This window comes from Gallinula chloropus (genome assembly GCF_964237585.1).
Source record: "Gallinula chloropus genome assembly, chromosome: 19".
Classification (NCBI taxonomy): Eukaryota; Metazoa; Chordata; class Aves; order Gruiformes; family Rallidae; genus Gallinula; species Gallinula chloropus.
Window position 1 is genome coordinate 2,925,928 of NC_140104.1, and position 17,692 is coordinate 2,943,619.

Sequence of the window (17,692 nt, forward strand, 5' to 3'; positions counted from 1 at the left end):
TGGGGCACCTCTGCCATGGCAGGCTGTGAGGAGCCTTTGCTTTGCTCAGCGGGTACCACCAACCTTCCTCCCATCCCCTGTACCCCCTGCTTTTCTCTCCCGCGGGGCCGGGGCCATCGCTGTGGAGGCACCACTGTTAAGGCAGAGCTGTTTAACCTCCATTCCCTGCTGATATTTTTATCCTTTTGGCTCTGCTTTAGAAGCAAAATCCTCTTTGCTGGGCACCATTTGGCCTCCCTTGCCCTGGGGCAGCACGCTCCTCTCCAGAGCCCTCACCAAGGTCAGGAGCAGCTCAGCCTCTGGACCAAGCTGTGCGGATCAGGGATGGGTGGGATGGAGGCAATCCCTTGGGATGCCTCCAGCTGGATGCCTCATGTCACACCTATGAAGCATGGAAGCAACATGCTGCAGCAGTTCACTCTCTGATTTACCCAAACCCAGCCCTGGGTCATCACATTCCTGCCCCATGCAGCCTTCCCACCACAGCCCTGGCTCCTGGATCCCTCGCTAGTGCTGGGTGCCCACTTCTCCACCCATCGCGCAGAGGGTGTGACAAGGCTTTAGCAGCACCCAGCCTGGTTTCCAGGCCTAGTTTGGAGGCAGACTTGGATGAGTAACCTCTGCAGAGAAACCCACTCTGATCCAGGCAGAGGATTCCTTCAGACAGCTGCAATGTAACTCCTGCAGCAAGGCTGGAAATGAAGTGGTTATCGCTTCTGCTGAGGATCCATGAAAATTTAGGCTCTGTTTTTCGTGCTCCCGTGTTGCTTCCCTACTCCATGGAGTTTGTTTCTGTGCAGACTGTGTACTTACAGCTTTGGGCTGGGTTTGTGCATCTCTCAGATAATTTTCAGCCTGCTGATTGTTTAGAAGAGCAGGTTGGCCTTCTCCCTCTGCCTGAAGCAAGATCAGCTCCAGAGCATCGCTCCAACAGCCGTGATCCACATCATTCTGTGAGAGTCTTGTGGAAACTGGTACAAGCACAGAGAGCTGCAAGGGTCTTGTAGAATATCCATCAGAAGGGACCACAGCTGGTGTTGCCTTTGTGCTCCAGTACCCCCAGATTTCCCTGGGGAATCCCGCTGCATCCTCCAGCAGGCCTGAGAGCCGCTCTGCCTTGAGCTGTGCCGTAGCACGGAGGAGTAGGTAGGTGCTATCACACCCTTCAGAGTAGCACCACAACAGCAGAGGTGGATGTTTGCTCAGAAGCGATTATTAAATGACAAAACCCTGTAATTTCCAACCTTGAAAATCACTGTGCTGATTTACTTAACCCCCTAAATTAATCGTGATCGGGGTGTCAGAGTCGGCTGCTGGAAGAGCAGAGAAGAGGTGCTTTGGGGCCGATGCTGAGTGGGGGTGTGGAGCCTTCCTGCTGCCCCTCCTCAGCACAAGCCATGGGCAGTGTCGGAAGGCTGAGTGTGCTGAGGCTCCGAGCAGTACTCTCCTCCTTCCCCATCCTGGGAAAGCCGTGTGTGTACTCCACAGACTGACAGTATCCCATGGGAATGGGCATCGGCGATGGGCTCGGCAGTGCCATGCTGCCTGCCCAGTGTCTCACCACTGTCCTCACTCCTGATGTTTCCTCTCCAGGGCCTGAAGCCAATGGACCATAACGGTTTGGCCGATCCATACGTCAAGCTGCACTTGCTTCCTGGAGCCAGTAAGGTGAGATGTGCTTTTCCCTTCCCCTTCCCTTTCTGGGGGCTGCACCTTTCCCTTTGAAATCAGACCTGGGAGGTTCCTGGGGAGAAGCTCCTCATCCAGAGGATGCTGCAGCCAGCCCTTAGGTCTCCTGCCTGGCCCTGGTGAGAAAGTGAGAGCGGTGGCAGGAGGTAAATGCTGGGGCTAAAAATATCCTTGCAGGGGTAGCAAGTGACTTCCCAGTAAAGTCCTGCTGGGAGCTGAGTGCCAGCCCTTGGAGGAGGGAGGATGCTGTGCTCAGGACCCCCTGGGAAACACCAAACGAAGCAATCTGGGGCTATAAACACACTGGCTCCTCTTTCCTTTGCTTTCTTTTCTTTTTCTGTTTTTCTTTTGCATTTAAAGCCCCTCAGATCATAATAAAGCCAAGTGTAAATCATAAGGGAAATATTTCCATCTACTTGGGTTCAGCGCTTGCTGGAGAGAAGAGTAATTAAAGATATTGATGTGTAGTGTGAGCTTGGTGTAACTGATGGGGATGTTGAATTTAAATGCTAAATGTATGTGTTAGGAATATTAATTGCACTCTTATTTTACACCAAAGGAAAGGCCTTTTTGGGGGAGGTCTATTTACTTGTTACGGTTCGGTTGAATTAATTCCTAATGTTCAGGGCGGTAGAGGGAGTTTTTAAGCCACATTTTGAGTTCCTCTGGAAAGAGGAGAGCCAGGAGCGCTTTCATCAGTGATATTATCCCCTGTTTCCATGTTTTGCAAATGCATTGATTAGCATTTCTGCTGGAGGTGGTGGAGACTGGAGAGGCAGGAGGGGAGAGCTGAGCCCAGGGTAGCACAGGAGCTGCAGACTCCCCTGTGGGGGACCCTTTCCTTGCCCACTCCACTCCTGGAGCATCCTGCCTTGCTCTGGGGGTATCCTCCTGCTGACCTCGTGCTGGGCATTTCACTGCTCCTCACCCAGCACCTGCAGCGCTGCACAGGGCCTGGATTTCTTTCAGAGGCAGAAGTGGCTTGGGAAAGCTAAAGGAAAACCCAGCACAGAGTTCAGAGGCTTTCTCTATCTCCAAGAGACCAAGCCCCAGGCAGGCAGCTGCCTTGCACACAGCGTTTGGGAGTGACATGCTGTGCTGTTGTCCCTCAATGGTTCTGCTGCACTGGCTGCTTCTCCAGCCATGCCCAGTCCATCTGGAAGAGGTCAAGTGTTTTGGGGTGCTTTGGTGGGGAAAGGATGTGCCAAGATGGTGATCTCCCTCTCTCTTTGCTGCTGGCATGAGCTCTTCTCTTCACTCCATACTGTACATCCCACTTGCTGCTGATGGGGTGCACAGCCCCTTCCCATAAATAAGCCCAAGACAACTTTGAAACATTGATTTCACCAGAGCCCTTCAATACCAAGCTTGGGGCTGAGGCAGGGGATGAACTTCCCAACTTTACACCTGATTAGAGGGCAAATAGCTGCCCTGCCAAGCTGTCCCAGGCTGGGGTGGTTGGTGGAGAAGCCCTGTCTGAAGCCTGCAGCCCTTTGCTTCTGCTCTCCCTCATCCCTCTCTGCAGAGCTGCGGCACTGCAAAGAGTTGCCAGAGCTAACAAAATGCGTATCGAGGAAGTTATTTTGAGTCAGGCAGGAATGGGAGCTGTGCTGGGAGCAGGATGCAAATAAACAGCCAGAACAGCAAATTGGTATTTTTTAATGAACCTGAAAAGACATTTTTTCCTCTCTCTCTCTCTCTCTCTCTCTCTGTCTCTCTCTTGCTGCATAAATGAAATCCCCATCCTCTCGCTGTGCTCTGCCAAGGTTCCCAGTTTGCTGGCTGTTCCCAGGGTGCAGAATGTGGGGTCAGATTGCTTTGGAAATGAGCAAGTCGCCTTGTCTCTGCCACTCTGGTTATCGCTGTGTTCAGGGTGGATTTGGGCCAGCCCATCGAGGACCAGCCACGTTATGGCACTGGGGCTGCAGGGTGACAGCACCAATAGCCTCTTCATCTCCAAACTCTGCTTCCTTCCCCCCTGCTTCCCAGCCTGTGGGTGCACTCGGTGACCAGACACTCACCCCAGAGCTGGGTCCCACTGACCGCTGTCTCCTTTGCTTCTCCAGGCAAACAAGCTACGAACCAAAACGCTGCGCAACACGCTGAACCCCACCTGGAACGAGACCCTCACCTACTACGGCATCACCGACGAGGACATGATCCGCAAGACCCTACGGTAGGGCGCTGGGGTAGGGTCAGTGGGCTGCTGAGCCTGGCACAAGGAGGGGGGATGTGTGTCCCTTCCCCTCCCCATTCCAGAGATGATTTCCTGGGGGAACTCACTGGGACCATCATGCCCCAGCCCTGGCTAAGATCAATCGCCCCTGCCATGACTGACACGTGACTTACAGGATCCTGGGCTGGAACAGTCTGTGAGGAGTGTGGTCCTTCTCTGCTGTTAACTTCCTAACTCACCCACTTAACTCACTCATGGGGCTCCTGCCTGCAGAGATGGGCTGGTCTTAGACCATCTTAAGACCAGATAAGTCTGGTCTTAACCTCCTCATGCCCAGCTCTTACAGGCACTAGTTAAGGCTTCGCAGTCACGTCTTGCTGCAAAAAATCTCCCTAGGAAAGCTCTGGGCCCGTTCTGAGGCTGAGGTTTTTGGAAGAAAGGTGGAGGCACCTGTGAATGATTGTGGGACAAAGTGGGGAGCGTTCGCGTGTATATATTCTGTGCTGTTGGTTGGGCTCGGTGTCTGTGTGTTCAGCATCTCCTGGGGGACAGGAGACGTTGTGTGGAGCTGGAGATGAGCAGGAGTGGCATGGTGGGGCTGTGCAGGCTTGGAAGCAGGGGCAGACCCCTGGGAATGCAAAGGTTTTCATGTCTTGGATGAAGACAGGGGCTGACCCAGTGCCTGTGGACTCATCCTGCCCAGGGAGGATGTTGGGTGGCCTCAGCCACCCCCTCACCACTCTGCTCCAGGACTGCTGTGCAGCAGCATTTGCCGTACGACTGCTGTCAGACAAAGGAGGGGTTTATATCCTGCTCTGAGGACTCAGGGCTTTGCCAGCTCCGTGGCTGGAATCCCACCTTCCTTATTTGCAGCTGCCCTGGGAATTTATTATTTTCCTTGTGCTGAGAATGTGGAGCTGCCTTCTGAAGGGTCCTCTCAGAGGGGAATTCAGGCAGAGCCCACCTGTTGTCTGTGGTGTGCATAGAGATGAGAAATTTAGTGCCATGGATTATTATTTCTCATGGAAAATATTAGTCATGCTGGAAGTGCTGCAGGCGTGCCGGGCTGGGAAGCCTCGTTGTTGTTTATTATTATTATTGGGGGTATTTTTAAGTTTTTATTTCTTTTTCCACTTCAGGCTTTGAAGTTTTCAGTCTCTTCAGGCGTGGAAATCGGTTTGTAGGGAGATTTTTCAGCTGAGTTGTTTGCTGAAGTGAGCCAGGGAGCGGAAGGGCTTGACACACCCCCCCCCACACACCTTTTTGGGGTCCTGGTAGCTGGATTTGCCTGCTCCTGGGGGGCAGCAGGGATGCTTAATGGCAGGGGAGGGACACACGCAGAGACGTGTGTATGGGCCTGGCTGGATTTCTCCTTCTCCAGCAGGAATCCCTCCTTGCACATCCCTGCTCCTGCCTGTGGGCACTGTGCATGGCTCAGCACACGGGGCTACTTGTGCCCCTTCCAAAGCTAAATGCCATGTGTGGGTCCCTGTACCCTGCCTGCAGACCTGAGGGTGACACACAGGGACCTTTTGCTCCGTGGGGGGACGGGGCTGAATGGAGATGGCATTTCCATCTTGTGAGCTCCGCAGGGATTGCTGGCATGGTGGGGAATGGCCAGTTTACCCAAAGCAGCTCCAAAGAGCACCTTTCCAGGGAGTTGAGGGAAGCCTGGGGCTCACCTGATGTGCTGTTGCCTTCTGCGAGTCCCCATCCAGGCGCTCTGTAGGGAGTGAAACTCCCTGCAAAGCCTCATCCGCTCAGGCAGGGAGAGCATCCCTGGGGCCTGGCATCTCACCATGCCATCAGAGCCATCCATCTCACACAGCCTGGGGCTGTCAGAGCTGCCTCTTTGCAGGGATGGTCCCAGGTTCTCCAGCACTCTCCACCAAGGCTGTGTGTCTGAGGTTTCCTTGCCAGCAGCCGACCCTGGAGGATTGTAAGGATCAAACTCCTCTCTGCGTGGTGAGGAGTATCCAATTCTGACTCAGCAGGATTTGCAGCTAGCCAGCAGGGTGTGCTGGGGTCTGTGCCCATGGAGGTGGCAGTGATGACATTGCTGTGAGGGTGGCCAGCAGCTGGGAGCACCATAGCAGCCACATGAATCCTCACCTCACCTCTAAGCCTAATGCTGGGGTCCATACGGAGCGGGCTCCGTCCAGTGGCATTTCACACAGCCCTGTCTCTACTGGCAACACAGTGGCACAGGAGCCCCCAGCCCCTAATGAGGCTTTGGACACCTCAGCAGGACCCATCCCTGTGTGCCTGTGGGCAGAAGCAGCCTTTTCCTGTGTGGGGCAGAAAGAGAAACCACATCCTTGGTGTTACTGTGGCAGTCAGTGCAGGGAAGGTGACCTAAAAGCCAGCAAACTCTGGGCTGGATGCTGTGGTATTTTAGAGGGGCTCAGGTGGCTTTGCCATCTCCCTGGGAAGGTTGTGTGAGCATGGAAATGTTAAGTTTGTGAAGTGGGGCTTGTTGTAGGGCTGGGGCTCTGGTTTTGCCTAGAAATTACTCCAGAGACGAGTTAAAGAAACAAACCTTTGGGTGGATAAGGTTTCCCAGGCAACCCCTCTGCCATGTGTGGGCCATCTCCTCCCCCAGCTGTGGTGGGTCTTTCTGAGGGGCCTTCAGCCTCTTCTCTTGCCTGGACCCAAACCCATTTCTTCTGATCCCCTGGAAAAACATCCCCTGTGAACATGGGTGTGTAAACCTTCCAACAAAACAACATTTCTTTGTCCCATCTCTGAACCCAGCATGCTGCAGGGGGGCTGCTGGGGCACCCTTGGTGGCCCCATGTCCTCCCCTGTGCTCAGTGGCACAAGTGGCCACTGCAAGTGGCCACGGTGGTGGCAGGACTCAGCCTGCCCGTGGGCCATGGACCTGTGCTCAGCTCACAGGGGGGGTTGGCTGAATTTCAAGTGGGAACTCAGACCCCTGCCTGTGGCCAGGGAATCCCTCTGCTAAAGCAAAGCTTCTGAGCATCGTGGCTCCATCTCTTACCATGCACAGGGAGGAAACAGAGCCCAAAATTCAAGTGCTCTTCATTTTCCTTAAGAGCAATTCCCCAGCCCCCTGTTTCCTTTTCTCTGCCTTCACGGTTGAAGATACTGGCAGAGGAGCTTTGAATTGTCCCCAGGCAGGTTTAGATGAGATGAAGCTTCTTGCAAACCAGCCACAAGGTACAAACCCCCATCTTTTATTTTCATTCCATGCTTGGAATTTTCTTCTTTACAAACCCTGGAGATTCCAGTGCACCTCCTTGTTTAGGCACCTTCTGCTCCATGTCTTTCACCCTCCTGGGGCAGCTTCCCATGGGAAGCATCTCCTGTGCTGTGTGTCATCCTGCCTTGGGTGCTTTGCTTTGCCCACCCATTATCTCAGCCAAGTATCTCCTTCTTCCCCAGGAAAAGCCAACTTCAAAGCCATGGGGACACTGGCTTTCCTTGCACTCGTCAGGCGAGGCTCCTGGTAGTTGAAAGAGCATGGGTGATGCTCCCCTCAGTCTGGGGAGGTGATCGTTCTCTGGGTGCCTCCTTGGTGCTGAGAATTGTGGAGAGGCAGGGAATGTGATTGCAAAGTCTCTTTAATGTAAAAATAATGGGTGAGATCAAAGCTGCCGCCAGCCTTCGCCTCCCTGCTGCCCAGAGAGTGGGGGATGCAGTGGAAAAGCTGGAAAAGCACTTAAAAATCTTCCCTGCCACCCAGGCTCTTGGTGGGATGTGTCCAGCATGAGATCAGAGTAGGGGTATCCTCTGCCTCCCAGAGAATGGAATAATGGATCCCCTCTTGCCCAAGCCCCCCAGAGCCATACCATGCCCTCACAACTCCCCCTTCAACCCTGTGCAGCCTCATCCCAGCTGGGTGAGTGACTTAGCTGTGATGGACCCCAGATTGGGGCGGGGGGATGCATCTCCCCAAGCAGGGTCACCCCCAAGAGAGAAGGAGCAGTGGAGGCAGCCCAGCTAATTGCACTGGCACCAGGATTTTGTTAATGAATCAACCCCTTCAAAAAAACACCAGATACTTGAGCTTTCATGAAACACAGCAGGTGGGAGGCTCTCAAAAGGTCTCATCCATTCACTGAATTAAATATCCTTGAGTCTAGCCCAAGGCTTAACAGCGATGAAACCACCCACCACCCTGAGAGAAGCCAAATTCAGAGCTGCTCCAAAGGCACTGGACTCAGTGAGCAGGATGACTGGGTTTATGGGGGGGGGCCAAGTCCCCTGCCAGCACCAGGGGTAAATCCCCCCTGCACTGTGGTCCCTGCTCCAATCCTTGTGTGCAGGCTCCCAGCCATCGGCCTGAGCGTGGCTGTGCTCTCCGGTGGTGGGTGCATGATGGGGTGGGGGTGAGGTGGGGGAGAGAAAGAAACACTGCAGGGGAAATTGGAATAGGCAGAATGCAGTCGCCTACATTTAAATACCACATGTAATATGCAATAAATAGATTGTATTCATAATAAATATCAGAGCTGGCCAGATATTGGATACAATTATTCATATCCAGATATATTGGCGGAGTGATGCATTATTCATATGATACTCAGCTAGCCCACGAATGCCAGGAATTCTTTGTTTAATCATGTGTTTGACAAACATCATGACTCATTAAATATATTATTCAGAAAATAGTATTTGAGCGGGTTTTAGAGGCGTGCTGCAGACACTTGGAGCCTTGGGGTCCCCAAGTTGCCTTTACTCCAGAAGCGCTGAATGAGTTTTGCTGCGGAGCTGCCGGGCACCCTCCTAATTGCATCTAACTTCTGTGCTCAGACTGAGAGGTGGCTCATTGTGATGGAGCCCAAAATGTGACCGAGTCCTTGCTTTGTTCCAGGGGGAGCTGCACAGTCCCTCTTTCTATTTTCTCTCCTTCCCAGGTGTTGCCTGTCCTTAAACCAAGCAAACATCACCTGTGCGTCTGCTCCTCCATCGAGAGCTTCCCAAGTTGCTATAGGGACCGTAAGGGATCTTAGAGACAGGAGATGTGTTGGCAGGCTCCACTGATGTGTGCTGGGGGAAAAAGGGTCCTCACTGGCTCCCCTTCTCCCCTTTTCTGTGTCGGGAAGTGGGGCCGGAGGGAAGTGTGTGCGAGTGGAAGGCGTGAGTCAGCGGAGCGGGGTGGCTTGAGCTGCACAGTGAGTCAGGGCTCCAGCCCAGGAGCCTGGGCTGAGTAGGAGGGAGAATAAGTTTAATGAGCAGTGATTGTTCACTTGCTGCTTTGGGGTTTTTTTTCTCTTTCTGAGGTGGTTCTCACAGCCCTTTGCTTAACCATTGGGACCCCTCAGCACAGGTTGCCTATCCCGAGTGACTGGTTTAAGAGGTGAGGGAGGGCTTGTGCTGAAGGCGAAGGGCTTGGGGTGTCTGGAGCTGAATTTGCTAACCCCAGGCACAAAAATTCCATCACATCCATTTCTCATACTGAAATCTAAGGCAGGACAATTGCCTTGTGCTGGTTTCTAAAGGGAGGGCTGGGGCTGTCGCCCCTGCTCGTCCAACTCCCTCTGCTCATGGGGCTGATGTGCTGGCTGCCCGCCCCAGTTAGAATCACCATGCCAGTGAAGAGGGACCCCAGAGGGGCTGGGGGACAGGGGCTGGGGTGACCAGGACCTGAAACTCTGTGTCTGAACCACCTCTGGCCATCACATGCAATGGGTGCAAAATGTGAGCACCTGCTTGCTAAGGTGGGAGCAAAAGGGGCTTCTCCTCCCTGCAGTGAGAAAGGGCTCGATGGGGCTCCCAGCCTCTCCCAGTGCAAGGCTGGAGATGCTCTCCCTGCTGCCACGACTGAGCTTTTCCAGATGTTTCTATCCTGGGCTTCCACCCATCCAAGCAGCATGTTGCATTCATTATCCCACACTTCTGGGATGTATGTAGACGTTGTTGGGGGACGATGCTGTCCCTGATGCTCTTACAAGGTAAAACCATCCCCGAGCCCTCTGCCATCACTGGGTGTCCAATCCCAGCCCTGTCTGTCAGCCCCAGTGAGGACCACACTCCTCCTCACCCTGCTGCTGTAACCACACGCTTGTTTTCCCTCCCCAGAGCTTCGGGCAGATGGGTGCGGGGTTGCGCACGCCTGGCAAGTGCCGCTCCTTGTCTGGAGCTGCTGCTGCTCCTTTTTCGGTTTCGCTCTTTAAAAGAGAGGTGCGAGGAAGGCAGGGGAAGAGGAGATGCTGTGCCTGCATCTCAGCTTCTCTTTGAGGATGTTACTGGTGCGGTGGGGTGGGTTTTTTCCGTGGGTATCTATAGTAACGCCGCATATCCAGCTATGGTTTTCTGGAGAGCAGCATTCCCTGTCTTCCCACTTGTATTATTTTTTCCAAACCCCGTTCCTCTAGCACTCCCCAGCCCTGACGGTGTTTGAGTTGGGTGACCAAGCCCTCCCTGTGGCTCTTGTGCTGCCTCATTATTCACTTGTGAGCATGAGAGTGGTCAAACCATCCATGGATAAAGCAGCATCCTTGGATAAACCATCCACAGATAAACTGCCTGTGGATAAACCACCTGTGAATAGACTGTCCAGGCACTGCACAGGCCAGAGGCATGGTGTGCAATTAGTTAGTCTGAGACAGGATCTTTAATTACTTTTACCACTTCCTGAACAGGTCTAGTTGGTCACTGCCTGTCCAGGCAGAGAGTGGTTGCTGGAGGTGGAGATGCCACCGCTGAGAAATGGGCATGGACAGAGTGGGTGGAAGAGAGAGGAACATCAGGCAGCAAAAAGACCAGAATACACTCTAGGAAAATTTATGGGGAAGAAAGAAGGGAAGGAAATGCCTTTCCTTTGTGGATGGGGAGCCCAGCCGGTCCCTGCGTGGCTCCAGTGGGGGTGTGGGATGCGGGATGCTCCCTTTGGAGGGGGATGGGGTGACTTCTCAGGCAGTGCTGCCAAGGCACAGCCAGTCCCTCACGAGGCAGCCAGCACCCTCCTGGCCCCATCGCTGGGATTTCAGGGGCTGTGGGCGGAGGGTCTCTGCAAGCACTACCTTTGCTCTCCTGCCGTCTCTCCTGCCGCCCAGAGCGGGCTGGGAAGCAGCAGCAAAATGACTCATTAGCTGCCAGCTCAGGGAAAGGCATTTATAGCTTTTGCACAGCAAACAGCTCAGCATGGCAGTCACTGCCCTCGGACGCAGGCTGCCGTCACCGGGGGCATCCCAGGACCCCGGCGGGGTGGGAGAGCTTCACACGGCTGAGGCACAGTGCCTTTCACAGGCTGTGTCTGCAAATCCCTCCCGGTCTCGTCTGTGTGGTGGGAGAGGAGGTGAAGGAACCCTGGTGTCCCAGCCCAGGCAGCCGGGTCTCCTCAAGGGACACTCTGAGAGCTGCCACACTGAGAAGTGCCTGAGCTCCTCGGGAAGGAGGGAAGGATGGAGGGAGGGAGCCAGGCAGGGTGCAGCTGGGCTGGCAGGGGCTCAGAGTCATTTTTGCTTTGGTCACCGATGACTTTAATGTTTTCATGGAGAGCCAGTTGGGTTCTTGAAGCCCGAGGTTGCTTTTCAGACAGTGCCTGGGCTGGGGTGTGTGTCAGACACAGTGACTGCAGCACTGCAGGGTTGTGATGCTCAGGGTTTGCCACCCCAAGAGTGTGGGACTCCTGGCCAGGCTGGGTCTGGGGAGGAGACATGGTCGTGGTTACTGTGGGACCAGGTAGCTCTGCACGGGATGTGTGATGAAGCTGGGAGCCATGGCATAGTGCAGCCTCTGCCTCCCACATCCTTCTGCTTCCCCAGACCTGTCCTGCATCCCTCGGGTCTCAGCTGTGGGGTAAAGCAGACCAGGAGGGTCTGGGGGGGGGGGGGCACGTTTAAACACTGTGAGCTGCAGTGGGCTGTAGCAGTGGGTTGATGCCCTCAGGCTGCCTGGGAAGGAGGTGCCTGGTCACTGGTCTAGGGAATAGCAGCCTTGAAGCCATCCCCTCACTGTGGGGGACTGGGGTGTGAGGGGCCAGCCCCTTCCCTCATGTCATACCCCTCTCTCCATCTCCCCAGCAGCCCCACTTACCCTCTGCTTCTTGCAGGATTTCTGTCTGCGACGAGGACAAGTTCCGCCACAACGAGTTCATCGGGGAGACACGGATCCCACTGAAGAAACTGAAGCCCAACCAGACCAAAAACTTCAACATCTGCCTGGAGAAGCAGCTGCCGGTGAGCAAGGGTGTGTGGGGGGGTTCAGAGCAGCATCCCCCTCTGCAGACAGTGGCTTCACCCTGGAGCCTGTTCCCTCAAATATGATCGGGGTGGGGGGAGCATCGCTGGCACCGGGGAGGTGGGTGTCTGGCCATGACTGTCCCCCAAAGCAGCCCCCTGACTGGGTGCATTCCCTCCCCCAGATAGATAAAACAGAGGACAAGTCGCTGGAGGAGCGTGGCCGGATCCTCATCTCTCTCAAGTACAGCTCGCAGAAGCAGGGGCTGCTGGTGGGCATCATCCGCTGCGCCCACCTGGCCGCCATGGACGCCAACGGCTACTCCGACCCCTACGTCAAAACGTGAGTGCTGCTGTGTGGCTGTGCCAGCCCGGGCGGGACGGGGTGCTGCCAGCGCTCGGTGAAGCCGTGCTGTCCCCTCAGTGCCTCTCCCTGCAGTGGAAATTAATTGATCTCATTAGGAGATGCAAATGAGGACGTCACGGCAGCAGCTTGCCTTCCCCTGGAGCGTGTTATTCCCCAGTGATTATTTCCCAGCGCTTCACAGCAGTGTGGGTGCAGGATGAGCCCCGTGGCGTGTGGCTGTTCCCACCCCGTGCGGGGGCACATGCTGTCCCCACCGTTCTGGCAGTGGCTGGGTGGCTGTGGTGCCCTGCTGCCAGGCTCAGTGGTGCCTGCCAGTGCTGCCCTTGCTTGGGAGAGGGGCTGTGGCCGGGACACAGAATTGGTGGCCTGGAGCAGACAGGTCTGGTTGGGATCTGCTGATGGCACGGGTGGCGGTTCCCAGACAGCAGTGCGGGGATGGGCATCACCCAACAGGAACCACGCTATGCCTGTGCCTGGTGGTCCTGGCCCTCACTCAGCACCTGTGGGAGCCTTTGCTTTCCTTCCTGGGGATATCCCAAGCCTTTTCACCCTTGGAAGCCTGTGCTGGCCCTGCCAGGATGGGGATGGCGAGCAGCACTGGAGCACAGGCACCCCCATCCCCAGGGAATATGTGTTTAATTGCCCCATTCCTGGTCCCAAGGGAGAGGAGTCTCCCAGCCCAGCAACCAGTGCGGCAGCGGGGCCATCACCCCGTGCTTTGGAAAGGCTCTAATTACAGCATGTGTGTAATTAGGTCAGACAGCACTTTAATCGCTACCCGTGGCTGCTGCGGCTCCGGGGCCTGGTTAACAAAGCCGAGGGCACGTTTACATGTCCTGCTGACACTTGTCAGTGCAAAGGGCTGGGAGTCCCTTTCCTCTGAAAGGGGAGGGTTAGATGAGATATTAGGGGGTTTCTGTCTCCTGGCAAGGCTCTGGGTGAGCAGACTGGCTGCACGGCTCCAGGTCTGGACTGGTGCTGGGCTGGGAGTGTTTGATTTGAGAGCTGGGAGCAGGAGTGCGGTGCTGGTGTCCCCTTGGGACTGGCGATGGGATGGTGGCTGGTGGCAGCCAGTGGCTCTTGTGCCAACACAGGGAAATGCTGCTGCCTCTCTGGGGGTTTGGCAAGGGAGGGGAGGAGGGAGCTGCAGGTTTCAGAGGCTCAGGCACCCATCTCAGCATATGCCTCCGCTCAGGAGCTGGTCCTACAGGTGCCCCAACCCGTGTTGGGGCTGCGGGGGGCACTCGGGCAGCCCTCCCTTGCCTTGCTGGCTGTCAGGACACAGGACCTGTGTGTGACTGGGCTGTCTTGGGTTCGTTGCAGTTACTTGAAACCAGATGAGGACAAGAAATCAAAGCATAAGACGGCGGTGAAGAAGAAGACGCTGAACCCTGAGTTCAATGAGGTGGGTTTCGGCAGTTGCGGTTTTCTCAGTCTTTGGACTTAAAATCCCCCGCAGGGGGATTTGGCCAGCCCCTTTTCAGTGGTCTGTGGGGACAGGACTAGGGGCAATGGCTGTAAGCTGGAGCATAGGAAGTTCCGCACCAACATGCGGAAGAACTTTTTCACAGTGAGGGTGACGGAGCAGTGGAATAGGCTGCCCAGGGAGGTGGTTGAGTCTCCTTCTCTGGAGATATTCAAGTCTCGTCTGGATGCCTATCTGTGTAATATGAGATAGGGAGCCTGCTTTGGCAGGGGGGTTGGACCCGATGATCTCTTGAGGTCCCTTCCAACCCCTAAGATTCTGTGATTCTGTGATTCTGTGAAAAAGAAAACCTCCAACCTCAGGCCTTGGGTGAGGGATTGAGGTTGAGGTCCCTGTGGGTGGCAAAGGGCAAGACCCCGAGGAGGAGGAGAGACCCAGGGGTCCCAGCCCCTGCAGATACCCAGCATGGGTTCATCCTGACTCTGTCTCCACTCCCCAACAGGAGTTTTGCTATGAGATAAAGCACGGTGACCTGGCGAAAAAGACCTTGGAAGTCACAGTGTGGGACTACGATATCGGGAAATCAAACGATTTCATAGGTGAGTGGGGCACCCCAGAAGGTCTCCTCAGCCTCTTCGTTTATTTTTGGTTTAAATCTTCACCTTCTGCGCCTCTCCCTTTTTCATCTGCTGCTCTTCTGTTTCTGTTCTGCTCATCCCCCTGTCCAGCACCTGAGCTGCCTCTCCCCCAGCCAGCCCCACTGCTGTGTGCTTCAGGCATCCCCCACACAAGGAGCACCCAAGCAGGGAGAAGCTGCATCTCCCTCTGCCCTTCCAAATAAACCCCAGGTCTGACAGGGAGGTTTCATTTCTCTCTGGCTTGACTTCAGGGTGCAACTGTTGTGATTTTGTTCACCAGGATTTCTTGCTAACGAGCACCCAGTATCTCTGACAGTCGCTGTAATTCCAAGGAGCTTCCAGGGCTGGGCACAAGAACAGAGTGCCAGGGGCTGGTCCCAGGCCACAGCCAGAGCTGGGCAGGGCTGTGATGGCCCATGTGTCTTACTGAGTTGTAGTATAGGGGTCTGTGAGAGTGGCTGCATGACCTGGCTCCATCTGGCATCCCTCAGCATCCCTCGGTGTGGCTCACAGGGCTGATGCTCAGCCTCCTCTCCCCCTCTCTCTGTCTCTCTCTCAAGGTGGAGTCGTGTTAGGAATTAATGCCAAAGGGGAGCGGCTGAAGCACTGGTTTGACTGCCTGAAAAACAAGGACAAGAAAATCGAGCGCTGGCACACGCTAACGAACGAGCTGCCGGGGGCCGTCCTCAGCGACTGAGCACCACGGGGCCGCTCCCAGGGCGGGCACAGCTCTGCTGGCCACAGCCTTTGAATTTCTCTGGTTTACGGCTTTGGCTACTGGGGGATTGTGGTACCGGGGCAGCCGGGAGAGCGGGACACCCCACGCCATGGCCCGGCTGCAGGGAAACCCTCCCAGGGAACACGGCAGCGGCGGTTTGCTCTGCTCAGCCGGTCCCGTCCCCTAAGGCTGTTCCAAAACACCTCTCTGCACCCTGACACACTCCCACACACACTCCCACGTGTGCAGACACACACACACACGGACACACAGACACCATGCGCCTGCATGCCCTGCGGTTCTGACTCCTACACTGAATTACCTTCGCGCTGCCTTGCAGTTCAGTGGCAAAAACGAATGCATCCGTCTCCGTTCGCGTCTCTAATGTGAGCAAAAGGCATCACTAAACCAGGGAACTCTTTCCTTGAGGCGGTTGTGCTGTACCTCTGGTGGTTTGTCAGTCGCTGTGGGCCTAAACAGTCTTTTTTATGCATTTAAAGCTCCTCTGTTGGAATGGTTGTGTCCCCCCTGATAACCTGGGAAGACTGTTTGCTTTTCTTCCAGCAATGTTAGGCTCGTCCTCTTCAATAACCTGTGGTGAAGTCAGCGAGCTGAAGGGCTGCGCAGACCACAACTTCCCTCTTGCAGCACCCCCATCCCCATCCCCCACACACCCTGGTATTGGGCGGCCCCGTGTTTGCAGAAGTGGGGGGGCTAAAATAAAATCCCTGCAGCCCAGGACTGACCGTGGAGCCTCATGCAGTAGCTGCTCTCCTAAGGAAACCATGCCTTCCCCCCCAGAGCCATGCCACCAGGCTTCAGCCTGGCTGTTTGTCTGGCAGAGCTGCCTTTCAGGCTGAGTTTTCCTGTCACTTTTCCTTTAGTCATCCTTTTTCAGTTCACCCCATGACCTGAATCCCAACCGAGGTGACCTGTGCTGTGAGTCCAGCTCCAGCGCAGCCCACAGGTCGGTCCATTCTCTGCCTAATACCACACGAACCACGTCGCTGTGTCTGGCACAGCCACAATATCATAATAATAACAATTAATAATTATAATAATCCCAGCTGTCTTCCTCTGAGACCCACCCTGCCTGGTGGGATGAGCTAAAACGTTCTGCCAGGAATTCTGGAAGCCTTTATACCTTGATTTCTTAGGCAGAACAGGTTTTCCCCACCAATCCCACTTTACCTCCAGCTCTCAAGCCCTGTCTCTGTGTGTGTGTGTTGCTGACTCTTCTTTTTTTGTTTGTTTGTTTGTTTTTGGGAAGCAATTGGATCTCTGGAAACCCATGTTTACTTTTCAAAGTGACGATCGTGTTACACCTTGTTTGATATTGGGGTGGGGGGGGGGTAAAGAAACCGTTCATAGGGGCTTTTTTAATACCTGAATATTTGTAATGCAATCTCCAGATATGCATGGATTTTATTTGAATGCCGGCAGTGTGTCCAGTGGGATGTTCCTGGTGATCCTCTCTGTCTTTCACTGGTCCAGCACCTTAAAACCTGGTTGGGGGTTGGAGCTTCCAGGAGCGTGGGGGGCGGCTGTGCCTCCCTTCCTTTCAATCTGTTGTGAGTTCCAGTGCATCTTGCCAGGAAATGGTTTGTGCCTGAGGTGGAGTGGGGCATGATGTGCACGGGTGGGGTTCCTTCACCTTGTATCCCAGTCTTTTCTAAGCGGACAGCGTGTCCGTCTGTCTGTCCCAGCTGCATGCAGAGTGGTGGTCATCATGCCAGGCCTCGTGACATGTTTGATACCGATGTTTTGCTACCATGTGAAGGCTGCAGAAACCGTCCTTACCTGCATCCTACCAGACTTTTGTATTTCAGTATTACCTATCTGTGTACTTTTTGTCAGATTTGTTAATATTTATAATGAGAACCCAAAATAAAAAGGGATAAAAATAAGAAGGTTGATGCTGGTGGTGCAGTTCTGAGTCTCCCCGGGGTTGGTACCGCAGTCCCAGGGCCATGTGAGCTCAGTGCATCACGCTGCATCCCTGATGGATGAAGCCCAGAGAGGGTTCAGGGAGCAGAAGTTGGGTTTAAACCAGAACATAAGGCTTATAAATATATATATATATATATACAGACATATATTCAAAGCACAAAGTGCTGTGTGGCTTTATCCTCCAATTTCCAATCTCTGCTGCTGCAACCCCCCCCCCAATAATAATTATAATAACAGCTTAATAATAATAATAATAATAATAATAGTAGTAGTAGTAGTAGTAACAATAGTAATAATAATAATAATAACAACAACAACAGCTGAACTGTGCTGGCTTCATGTGCCCTGCTTGCCCTGGGGACCCTGCAGGGAGCTGTGAGTGCCGGCACTGGAGGGTGGGAGGGAGATTGGTCAAGGGAGGATAAAACCCCAGGGGAACTGCCTGGCCTGGCCAAGGTTTCCAGGAATCTATTTACTCAATTAAATGATGAGTTCAGTCATCAGGGGCTGGGGGGTATGGGGGGCTTAAGTCACTCTTTATTCCCTCAGGAATAAAAAGCTGATTATAAAACAGAGGGGGG

The 17,692-nt window shown here is 54.4% G+C and overlaps 1 protein-coding gene across 1 annotated transcript in view; it reads left to right on the forward strand.

The window, feature by feature from the left end:
• The window catches only part of DOC2B (double C2 domain beta), a gene marked incomplete at both ends in the record, with an annotated part of 29,841 nt that extends 14,701 nt beyond the window's left edge, over nt 1-15,140 (forward strand). Inside the window, 7 exons of the mRNA XM_084273200.1 lie at nt 1,594-1,668; nt 3,756-3,865; nt 11,886-12,012; nt 12,198-12,355; nt 13,703-13,784; nt 14,308-14,404; nt 15,004-15,140. Of these exons, the coding sequence (XP_084129326.1) occupies nt 1,594-1,668; nt 3,756-3,865; nt 11,886-12,012; nt 12,198-12,355; nt 13,703-13,784; nt 14,308-14,404; nt 15,004-15,140 (786 nt within the window). The remainder of the gene's footprint in view (nt 1-1,593; nt 1,669-3,755; nt 3,866-11,885; nt 12,013-12,197; nt 12,356-13,702; nt 13,785-14,307; nt 14,405-15,003) is intronic.
• Between the last annotated feature and the right edge of the window lie 2,552 nt (nt 15,141-17,692).